The 12,580-nt window shown below is 48.7% G+C and overlaps 1 protein-coding gene across 1 annotated transcript in view; it reads left to right on the forward strand.

The window, feature by feature from the left end:
• MGAT4B (alpha-1,3-mannosyl-glycoprotein 4-beta-N-acetylglucosaminyltransferase B) overlaps positions 1 to 12,580 on the forward strand; it is a 528,860-nt gene that overhangs the window by 252,580 nt on the left and 263,700 nt on the right. The window contains 1 exon segment of the mRNA XM_040440884.1: positions 9,609 to 9,788. Coding sequence (XP_040296818.1) covers positions 9,609 to 9,788 — 180 coding nt within the window.

The raw sequence follows: 12,580 nt of genomic DNA on the forward strand, positions 1-12,580 counted from the left end.
GGAAGCGCAAGGGCATAGGCTACCGGGTTTACCCTGCGAAGCACTCGGAAGGGACCAACAAAGCGAGGCGCCAGCTTGGGAGTGGGCACTCGAAGGTTGAGGTTGCGGGTGGACAACCATACACGGTCTCCGACCTGGTAGGAAGGAGCAGGCGCTCGTCTGCGATCAGCCTGGAATCTCTGGCGCTGCGCAGAGACCTCAAGGGACTTCTGGATCTGTACCCAAGAAGCACGTAGGACGGAAAGGTGATCCTCCACAGCCGGAATATCCTGGGGAGAGAATACCTCCGGTAACACGGCAGGTTGGAACCCATAATTGGCCATGAAGGGAGACGTCCCAGAGGAAGAGTTCACCGCCGTGTTCCTGGCAAACTCAGCCCAAGGCAGGAGGTCAACCCAATTGTCTTGGTGATCGGAGACATAGCAACGAAGGAATTGCTCCAAGGCCTGATTGGATCGTTCTGCGGCCCCATTGGACTGAGGGTGGTAGGCCGAGGAGAAGGAGAGATGAATCCCCAACTGGGAGCAAAAGGCGCGCCAGAACCTGGACACAAACTGACTCCCCCGATCCGACACAATCTCCTTAGGCAAACCGTGCAACCGGAAGACCTCCCTGGCAAAAATCGTGGCCAACTCTTGTGCAGAGGGTAACTTCTTGAGAGGAACACAGTGGCACATTTTGGAAAACCGATCCACAATCATGAGAATGACCGTATGGCCTCGGGATGCAGGGAGGTCCACAATGAAATCCATCCCCAGGTGTGACCATGGGCGCTCCCCGGTGGCTATGGGTTGCAGAAGGCCCAACGGAAGGTGCCGAGGGGACTTACTCTGGGCACAAACGGAGCATGCCGCTACATATGCGGCGATGTCGGAACGTAGGGAAGGCCACCAGAACAGACGTGAAACAGCCCAGGACAGCTGATTCTTTCCAGGATGCCCCGCGGTCTTGGAGTTATGGTAGGTTCGCAACAACCGAGTGCGCAACTCCTCAGGCACAAAACATCTGCCGTTGGGTCTCCCAGAGGGAGCACCAGATTGAGCCGCCAAAATCTGCTCACCCAGGGGAGAGGTCAGGCTGGTGCGAATGGCGGCCAGGATCTGATTCGGAGGTATGACCGAAGTCGGAATCGACTCCTCCCTGGACAGCTCGGAGTACTGCCGTGATAAGGCATCCGCCCTGATGTTCTTGGAACCGGGTAGGTAGGAGACCACGTAATTAAAACGTGACAAGAACAGAGCCCATCTGGCCTGACGTGGTGTCAATCTCTTGGCCTCAGAAAGGTAGGTCAGATTCTTGTGGTCCGTCAGGATGAGAACCGGAACCACCGAACCCTCGAGCAAGTGCCTCCATTCTTTAAGGGCCTGCACGATGGCCAATAACTCCCTGTCACCAATCTGATAGTTGCACTCCGCGGAAGACAGTTTCCGGGAGTAAAACCCACAAGGAAGCAGAGGACCCTCTGGTGTTCTACGCTGAGACAGAAGGGCGCCTACTCCCGTCTCAGACGCGTCCACCTCGAGGACAAAGGGCAACCCAGGGTTGGGATGCGACAGAATCGGAGCCGACACAAAGGCGGACTTTAGGGCCTCAAAAGCTCGGATGGCCTCGAGCGGCCAGACCTGGGAATTACTGCCCTTCCTGGTCAGATCCGTGAGAGGCTTGGCCAGCATGGAAAAGTCCCTGATGAACTTCCGATAATAATTGGCGAAGCCCAAAAAGCGCTGCAGGGAACGAAGACCACTGGGCTGGGGCCACTGTAAGACAGCCGAAACCTTCTCAGGATCCATGGAGAACCCCTCAGCGGAAATGATGTAACCTAAGAAGGTTACCTGGGATCGGTGAAATTCGCATTTCTCAAGCTTACCGAACAGCTTGTTCTCTCGTAACCGTTGCAACACTCGTCTGACATCCAGAATGTGGGCCTCCATGGATTCAGAATATACCAAGATGTCATCCAAATAGACTACCACACACTGCTGCAACAGGTCACGGAAAACATCGTTGATGAATTCCTGAAAGACTGCGGGCGCATTGCACAACCCAAAGGGCATAACCAAGGATTCGTAATGACCGGTCCTGGTGTTAAACGCGGTCTTCCACTCATCGCCCGCCTTGATCCTTACCAGGTTATATGCCGCCCTCAGGTCGAGTTTGGTAAAGACCGTGGCCCCTTTAAGGCGATCGAACAGCTCGGAAATCAAGGGTATCGGGTAAGCGTTCTTGATCGTGATGCGATTGAGACCCCTGTAATCGATGCAAGGCCTCAACTCACCGCCCTTCTTTTTCACAAAGAAAAATCCAGCCCCTGCCGGGGACGAAGATTTGCGAATGTGTCCGCGTGAAAGCGCCTCCCTCACGTACTCCTCCATGGCCTCATTCTCCGCTACCGACAGTGGATAGACTTTGCCACGAGGAGGAACGGCACCAGATTGTAACTCTATGGCACAATCGTATGGGCGGTGCGGAGGTAGGGCAACCGCGCGCACCTTATCGAATACATCCCGGTACTCCTCGTATTCAGGAGGCAACAGAGAGTCCGAGGAAGTACACAGCAACTTGACAGACCCATGGATGCAACTAGCCCCACACTGCGGTGACCACGAGAGGATCTCGACCGATCTCCAATCGAAAGTCGGATTATGCTTCTGGAGCCAGGGGTACCCCAAGACCACCGAGTAGTGTGGAGACGAAATAACCTGGAGGCAGACCGACTCTCTGTGAACGGCACCAATGGCTATCCCCACTGGAAGGGTCTCATGAGTCACGTGTGGCGGCAGAAGGGGTCTGCCGTCTATCGCCTCAAGAGCCAGTGGGGAACCTCGAGCCTGCAGAGGAATGGAATTGGCGGCAGCGAACACACTATCAATGAACAAACCACCAGCACCAGAGTCCACCAACGCCTGGGTCGTCACCGAGCCCCCGACCCAGGAGAGGACAACAGTGATCAGTGGTTTGTCAACACGGGAAACCGGGGACGAGGAGACTCCACCCAAGATCTGCCCCCGACAGGATCTCAGGGTACGAGCGTTTCCCGGACGGTTCGGACATGCCAACCGAAAATGCCCACCGAGACCACAGTACATGCATCGGCCCTCGCGTCTCCGGAGTGCCCTCTCCCCCTCGGACAGGCGAGCAAACCCCAGCTGCATGGGTTCACCCCCAGACAAGTCATCCCCAGGAGGCGTGGGAGGAGAGGGAGGCACGGGTGGGACAGCAAACGTAGGCACCAATCTGTTAGAAGACCTCCGCAGGTTCTCCTTAAAGGAAGGTCTCTCCCTGAGTCTGGTGTCAATCAAAATCAGGAAAGAAATAAGAGACTCGAGCTCAACTGGTAGGTCCTTAGCTGCAACCTCATCCTTCAAGGCATCCGAGAGACCATGAGAGAAAGCAGCGACCAGAGCCTCATTATTCCAGCCCACCTCTGCTGCCAGGGTACGAAACTCAATGGCGTATTCAGCTACGGATCGTGAACCCTGTCTGATGGACATAAGGAGCTTCGCAGCAGAGGCAGCACGAGCCGGCACATCGAATACCTTCCGAAGAGAAGCAACAAAACCGGAAAACTCGGCAACCACCGGATTGTTGTTCTCCCATAAAGGGCTGGCCCAGGCCAAGGCCTTGTCCGAGAGCAGCGAGATCAAGAAGCCCACCTTTGATCTCTCAGTAGGAAAGGCATGTGGCAGCAACTCGAAATAAATGCCCACCTGGTTAAGGAAACCTCGGCACTGAGTTGGCTCTCCCCCAAAGCGCTGTGGAAGAGGGGCAGAACCGGTCATACCCCGAAACACCGCAGGCGCAACAACAGGTGTCGGGGTAGACTCTGGCGCAACAACCGGAGCGGCAGTAGGAGCGAGCCCAGGAGCGACAACCGACCCATCGGCAACGGGAGCGAAATGAGCCGTGCGTTCAAGCAGGGTTTGCAACACCACAGCGAACCGACCCAACAGGTGATCCTGCTGATCAAGTCTGGCAACCAGCGTGGGTAGCGAGGATGGCCCTGTACCGTCAGAATTCATGGCTTGGTCCTAATGTCACGGAACCATGAACCAGACGTACAACAAGAGATAAGTGAAAATAAGAAGGCTTTATTGAAAATAAAGCTGTAAAGCAAAAGTCCAAACGGATGGTGAAACCGAGCAGAGTCTTTGCGAAGCCAGAGGTCAGGAACCAGCAGGGTAGTCAGACGAAGCCAGGATCAGGAACCAGCAGGGTAGTCAGACGAAGCCAGGATCAGGAACCAGCAGGGTAGTCAGACGAAGCCAGGATCAGGAACCAGCAGGGTAGTCAGACGAAGCCAGGATCAGGAACCAGAAGCAGCAGCAGTCTTAGAAGCATGTGAACACAAGAGGACCAAGCAAGGAACTGAAGCCACAGACCTCCTATATATATGAGCTAGGCATCCAGCTCCTCCCAGGGGAAGGAGGAGCCGCAGGGTGGAAGGCTACAAGAAACCCAGGACCCAAGATGGCCGCCAGCACATGTCAAACGAAGGAGAGCAGCAAGCAGGTAAGACCATGACAGTGACAAACCGGGCTCTCCATAGGGCTGCCAGTGAGCCGGCACTGATGGGCGGAAGCCTTCGCCCGACAGTGTGTTATTGTAAATAAAAGAGCTCTTGCCCTGCGCGATCCAGTGCAGGACAAGGGAGCGCATTGGAGCATGAAATGCTCTGATGCTTTTGTCAGGGGGGCTGCCTGGGTAAAATTATGGGTATGTCTGGGTTCAGCTCTGAACCCGGACAACCCCTTTAATGTCCTCTGTCCCTTTCCACTGCTCCCTTAAAAGACAGTTGCTATGGTTTGTCTGTCTCTTGCTAAGAACACAGGAACATGGAGAGGCGGTCCTTCACACTGCATGCCTGCATTAGGCTTCAGAGTGAGGAGGTGTGTCTCTCAGTAATCCAATCTGATTGGCTGGCAGGGAGCTGCCGGCTACAGCAAGTGTGTATGGAAAGTGAGGGAAAGCAGTTTTCGCGTCAGAGAACTGGCTGAGGAGTCATCTTGAGGAGGTCCTCATATTGTAAATGTTTAAACAGCCGTAACTAAGGGAAAAACTCAAGGAAAACAGTGGTATGTGAAGAAACTAAAGATTGCTTTATGCATAATGCTGCTGCAGCAGTAACATATGCTAAAATTGATTTTTTATGAAAACATGACAGTTACCCTTTAAAGAACTTAATCTTGAAGAACTTGTCAGCTCTTCTAACATGTCTGCTTTAGTAAATATTTGTCTTTGTCAGAATTCTGAAACATCTTTTCTTAGAATTCTGCATTGTGCCATCCCCCTGCTAGTCCTCCTGGAAATTAATGCATTGGTAACTGAATGTTACCATTCCACTTGTCCAAAAAGTTTCCCTACATACACTAGCACTGTCCCTTAAATATTGACATTGGCAGATCATGTAGGGGGACACTCTGTTGGGAAGGGAAATGATGATCCGTTATTAATGGAGCCTCTGTTCAGGACCCGCGTATGCTAACCAGTGCAGGAAGAGGCAGTCAAGAGCGTCTCCTTCAGGAGAAGCCATCAGTTCAGGGGGAACGGAACACTTGCTGATGGATTACCCCACCAGATTTCAGCCGATGGCCTGGGGTCCATGCAGCAGGACATGTTTTAATCAGCTTATCCTCCAGATAATAAAAATACATTGTTCAAATGGGTTGTCTTTAAGAGCAAACAATGGTAGAACACAGGAAAATAACCATTATTCTCCCATTAAATCCAGCGATGACATTACATACATCAATTTACATGAGCACTGCAGCCAGTCATGGGCCTCCAGCAGTCTTGTGCCGTACATGAAGGTGGCACCATGATTGGCTGCAGCTATCACACTTATAACATACACACATCATTGCTGCAGGACTGGTTGGGAATTTGATGGGTGAGTAGTGGTTATTCTTTTATGTAAGGGCTCTTTCACACTTGCGTTCTTGTCTTCCGGCATAGAGTTCCGTCGTCGGGGCTCTATGCCGGAAGAATCCTGATCAGGATTATCCTAATGCATTCTGAATGGAGAGAAATCCGTTCAGGATGCATCAGGATGTCTTCAGTTCCGGAACGGAACGTTTTTTGGCCGGAGAAAATACCGCAGCATGCTGCGCTTTTTGCTCCGGCCAAAAATCCGGAACACTTGCCGCAAGGCCGGATCCGGAATTAATGCCCATTGAAAGGCATTGATCCGGATCCGGCCTTAAGCTAAACGTCGTTTCGGCGCATTGCCGGAGCCGACATTTAGCTTTTTCAGAGTGGTTACCATGGCTGCCGGGACGCTAAAGTCCTGGCAGCCATGGTAAAGTGTAGTGGGGAGCGGGGGAGCAGTGTACTTACCGTCTGTGCGGCTCCCGGGGCGCTTCAGAGTGACGTCAGGGCGCCCCAAGCGCATGGATCATGTGATCACATGGATCACGTCATCCATGCGCATGGGGCGCTCTGACGTCACTCTGGAGCGCCCCGGGAGCCGCACGGACTGTAAGTATACTGCTCCCCCGCTCCCCACTACTACTATGGCAGCCAGGACTTTAATAGCGTCCTGGGTGCCATAGTAACACTGAACGCATTTGGAAGACGGTTCCGTCTTCAAATGCTTTCAGTACACTTGCGTTTTTCCGGATCCGGCGTGTAATTCCGGCAAGTGGAGTACACGCCGGATCCGGACAACGCAAGTGTGAAAGAGGCCTTATACCATATCCGTTCTTATGGTACGGACACATGGTTTTGGAAGCAATAATCCGGAGTGGATCATAAAATGAGAGAAAATATCAAGGATGGATACTTCTCTTTTCTCTGGCGTCCAAAAACCTGACTGTGTGGCTGTACCCTTAGGCAAGCTCTTTACATTCCTGGACAGCCCTTTTCAAAAATGATGCCTCTCTGGCACTGACTGCGTTGTCTGCCCTTGAAAGTCTAGTGGGCATTTACATTGTCTATGACCATGGAATATGTGATGGAGTCTGTTAAATAATTGGTGTCCTTTAAAAAGGACCTTTCACCGATCCTGACATTGTGAACTAAGTATCATGACATATACAGCGGCGCCCAGGGATCTCACTGCACTTACTATTATCCCTGGGCGCCGCTCCGTTCTCCCGTTATGTCCTCCGGTATGTTCGGGGACTTGGTTATAGTAGGCGGAGTCTGCCCTTGTTCTGCTGGGCGTCTTCTTCTCCTAGGCTGTAGCGCTGGCCAATCGCAGCGCAGAGCTCACAGCCTGAGAGAAAAAAACCTCCCAGGCTGTGAGCTCTGCGCTGCGATTGGCCAGCGCTACAGCCTAGGAGAAGGAGACGCCCAGCAGAACAAGGGCAGACTCCGCCTACTATAACCAAGTCCCCTAAGTCTCCGCCTACTATAACCAAGTCCCCGAACATACCGGAGGACATAACGGGAGAACGGAGCGGCGCCCAGGGATAATAGTAAGTGCAGTGAGATCCCTGGGCGCCGCTGTATATGTCATGATACTTAGTTCACAATGTCAGGATCGGTGAAAGGTCCTCTTTAACTGCAAAATGCTTTATTTGCAGATAAAGAAACATTTTGGTCAGATCTGCCGGGGCGCCTTAAAACGGCATTATTTTCTCTTTCAGTGAGGTATAACAAGGGATATAGCAAGGGATGTTGAAATTACCTTAAAGTGCTGATTATAATGGAACTCAGTTAAATTGTAGATTTGCTTCTTACCATACATTATTACAGTTTACTTTGTCATATTCGCTGTTGGCTCTTTACTTATACCATTTAAAAAATCTTCAATAAAGATGTTTATAAAAAAAATTCTTTTTGTAGATTTGCTTTTAATCTTGCTGAAAGTGATGTTTTAGAACTTTAGAACTTTTTATATGACTTTCAGAACTGTGTTTAATTTCAATTTAGAAAAAAAAAACTAAAGCACAATCTAACCATAATTTGACGTGAATGTCTCTGGAAATTGCCTGAAGATATTTCAGAATATCAGTACTTGGGCAGAGGCTGTATGTTTTGCATTACTTTCATATAAACAATGTAGTTTATATGGTGGAAAATGAAACGGTAAAGCCTCATTCACACGTCAGTTAGAAGGTGGTCAGTGATGCATCCGTGAAGCTGTCCGTGAAGGATCAGTGTGTGGTCCGTGTGCCCGTTTTTTGCTGTTTATGTGTCATCCGTGTTTCACTGACACTGAAAAGCTGAAAAAAATATTTTCAGAGCATCTCTTCTTAATGATCCGTGAAACACGGATGCAACATGGATGGCATCCGTGTTGCATCCGTGGTTTTTCACGGACCCATAGACTACAATGGACGTGCTCAATCTGTGAACACGGACAAAATAGAGCATGGATCCGTGCTAAAAACACGGACGCACGGACCGTGCTAAAACACTGATGTCTAAATACACACAGTAAAATGAATGGGGACCTGTGCCGTCCGTGGAGAACACATACAGCACACGTCCGTGAATCACGGACGTGTGCATGAGGCTTTACTCTGGTGAAAATTTCTGTGCTCCTTATATCCACTGTTTAGAGCCTCCGTGATATCATTCTGTGCTACGCTGTTCAGTAAATACTCATATGTCAATGAGATCCATCACAAATGGTTCGTAATATTTTTGGCATGGTCATCGTACTATAAGTAAACACTATGGCAGTTTATATCTAGACATAAGCCAAGTAACTTTATAGTTGTAGTACTTCACTCATCTGCTATGGATATTGAGTCATATTAGGGACAGTAGTCTAGAGCTGCATTGACATTTCCGCTAGTTGCTATGAGAAACAGTCTACAAGCTTTCCGACAGATACTCTCATCACATCTGAGCTCCCAAAATGTAGATATTAGGTGTTTTTATTTGTCGTTTCATTAGATATCCTCAGTGTCTCATGTAAAGAATGCAAATCACCCAAAGCGTGCGCCAACTTTGAGCGAGCAGGAAATAAGGGAAGGTTTTGTTGAGACGGCAGTATAATTGTCAGTGCAGTAACATAGTTATCAACATGTGAACGGCCAAAGTTGGAACATTTAAAGGAGTTCTCCAGGGCTTTACTTATGTTCTCCATTTCAGCTAGCCTGTAGAAGGAAGAAAGTTGAAGCAGTACTTACCCTTCTGGGATCTTGAGAGAACCCCTTCAAGCCCTGCCCTGGGAATGGTCCAACTATTTGGGGACCCCCAAAAATTCCAACTTTTAGACAGGGCCCTTTAGTGGTCTGGTTTGCAGGATGTCCTGAAAAGCATGCACTTGTCAAGATTAGTAATGAAGTATATATAAGTTCCTCATCTTTTTAGGTAAACTAATTCCGGATGTAAACTGTTTTGTGCCTAGTACAGGGCAATCTCTGAACCAGTGTACCCATTTTTCTGGGAGATTGTTGAAAAATAATCCCATACCTGTGCTGTCACATTTCTGGTCTCCAGGTCCTACAGAATCATTTTATTCTGGTAGGGGGTATTCAGGAGAACTTCCAAGGGACCACATGGCAGCAGCTAGTGAAACACAAGTCTAAGAGAAACCATCAGGCTTTCACAAACTTCTCATGGGGGTATCTATTCACTACGGGGCATACTGTATATGTGCACTTATTGAGCATTTGTGGTTGCTCTAAACTAACTTGTCTACTTCCAATTTTCAGGGGATGTGGTGGATGTTTATCAGAGGGAGTTCCTGGCCCTCAGGGATCGACTGCACGCTGCTGAACAAGAGAACCTGAAACGTTCCAAGGAACTGAACCTGGTTCTAGATGAGATCAAAAGGGCCATATCCGAAAAACAAGCCTTACGAGACATCAACCGGACATGGAGCAGCTTATCTGGTGAGATTTCTGCAATTCATTTTTTGTCTGACCCTTGTCTTTTGCTCAGACAGCCTGCGAATGTTGAGTTTGAAAATATTAGGGATATTAGCTCAATTTTCTACACTGTTATCTTAAACTCAGTTTTATGTTCCTTTTAACAATGCTGCCAGTTGTGTGCATAGTGATATTGTGCAACGTTTTATGGAAAATATGGATATCTGGAAAGTACTTTACTATTACATACTAGGAAGTATATATAACGGCAAGATCGTATTTGTTAGACAGGTGCATTACCCGATTTGTTTATGGGAATAGAACAAGAAAAAAATCATGTTTCCTAATTAAGAATTTACAGCCTGTGTAATAGTTGACAGCTTTATTCACAGTTCTGGTTACCATTGAAACAGTCAGCAAGTTGGTTGTCAGACACGCCCCTAACCACTTTGCTGAGTATCTATAATGCAGTGAGAGAGTCGGTTTTTCCTACATACGTAACTGTCCAGTTTCTGGGGTAAGTGCCATACTTGAGTAAGGGTACTTTCACACTTGCGTTTTTATTTTCCGGCATAGAGTTCCGTCACAGGGGCTCTATACCGGAAAAGAACTGATCAGTTTTATCCCCATGCATTCTGAATGGAAAGTAATCCGTTCAGGATGCATCAGGATGTCTTCAGTTCAGTCGTTTTGACTGATCAGGCAAAAGAGAAAACCGCAGCATGCTACGGTTTTATCTCCGGCGAAATAAAACGGAAGACTTGCCTGAATGCCGGATCCGTCCTTCCGGCCTGCGCATGCGCAGACCGAAAAAAAGGTGAAAAAAATAAATGCCGGATCCGTTTTTGCCGGATGACACCGAAAAGACGGATCCGGCATTTCAATGCATTTTTTTCGACTGATCAGGCATTTTTAAGACTGATCAGGATCCTGATCAGTCTTACTAATGCCATCAGTTGGCATACATTTTGCCTGATCCAGCAGGCAGTTCCGGCGACGGAACTGCTTGCCGGATCTCTCTGCCGCAAGTGTGAAAGTACCCTAAAGCAGAGCAAGCTTTGTGCAGACATTGAGCGAAGGAGAAATACTTGGAGATTTTAGCTCTGAAGGCTGCAGAATTGTATTTGCAGGCTGTATTTCAGGATCAGTACAGTATAGCTGATATCTTGGTTAAGTTGATTGACTTTTTCATGTAGATTCAATGTTAACCATGCAATTGTTTTCAAAAGTGTCTTTAAAGGGTTTCTGTCACCCCACAAAACTCATTTTTTTTTTTTGGATAGTTAGATTCCTCATAGCGCGATATAGGAGAATATAATAGTCTTACTTACTTTCATGCGGCCGATTCTTTATAAAACGAAGTTTTATAATATGTAAATGAGGGCTCTACCAGCAAGTAGGGCGTCTACTTGCTGGTAGCCGCAGCAGAAAACCGCCCCCTCGCCGTGTTGATTGACAGGGCCAGCCGTGATCTCCTCCTCCGGCCGGCCCTGTCAGTAATTCAAAAATCGCGCGCCTCTGGTCATTCGGCGCAGGCGCTCTGAGATGAGGAGGCTCGTCTCCTCAGCACTCCCTCAGTGCGCCTGCGCCGATGACATCATCGAAAGAGAAGACGTCATTGGCGCAGGCGCACTGAGGGAGTTCTGAGGAGACGAGCCTCCTCATCTCAGAGCGCCTGCGCCGAATGACCAGAGGCGCGCGATTTTTGAATTACTGACAGGGCCGGCCGGAGGAGGAGATCACGGCTGGCCCTGTCAATCAACACGGCGAGGGGGCGGTTTTCTGCTGCGGCTACCAGCAAGTAGACGCCCTACTTGCTGGTAGAGCCCTCATTTACATATTATAAAACTTCGTTTTATAAAGAATCGGCCGCATGAAAGTAAGTAAGACTATTATATTCTCCTATATCGTGCTATGAGGAATCTAACTATCCAAAAAAAAAAAAAAGAGTTTTGTGGGGTGACAGAAACCCTTTAAAAAAAATCACTGGTAGGCAGGTTTACATATATAGATGTAGTGCTTTGAGAAATATTGTGTGAAACTTGCATGTGTTAAGGCTTGCATGTAAGAGCTATGCTCCCGCCTCTCTGCTTTCTCCCGGACACATTGTGCAGCTGCATCCCCCTGCTATTATTTACTGTATTACTCTAGACAGATTTCTGCTGGAATGTGGAGAAAAGTTACTGCTATTTAATAAGTATGGCAATAAGTACACTTGAATGTGCCATTTGTAATTTGTGCTGCTTTTGCTCTTTTGGTTGTCAGGGAAAGAACGATTGGATATGTTCCTTTTATTCTCTCAGATGTTTGTCAGCAGTTTCCTTCTTTTCCATATGAAGTCGACCGAGCATGTATGTGTGTGGGGGAGTCGAGAGTTGTTTGGCCGACAGCTATTGAAGGTGTATTAGTACCTTAAGAGGGCTCGCGTATTTCAGTGGGCGACAGCTTGCCTTTCAAAAAAATGAGGATTAGGGTCCATCCACACATCCGTCATTCTGGCTCTGCATCCGTTCTGCAAAATTCATTTCAATGGGGCCGCAAAACATGCGTCAGCACACAGTGTGCAAAAAAGATAGAGCATGTCCTATTCTTGTCTGCAATCGCGGACAAGAATAGGCATTTTTATCATAGGGCCAGCAATGTGCGGTCCGCAAAATGCAGAATGCACGCGGCCGGTAGTCGTGCTTTGCGGACCGCAAAACACTTATGGACGTGTGAATGGACCCTTAGGCATGTTAAGATTCAGTGTGCTCAATCGCTCTAAAATCTGCCATCACGAGGCAATCGACAGGCTCCCATATGCATGAGATCAGCAG

This window comes from Bufo bufo, chromosome 1 (assembly GCF_905171765.1).
Source record: "Bufo bufo chromosome 1, aBufBuf1.1, whole genome shotgun sequence".
NCBI lineage: Eukaryota > Metazoa > Chordata > Amphibia > Anura > Bufonidae > Bufo > Bufo bufo.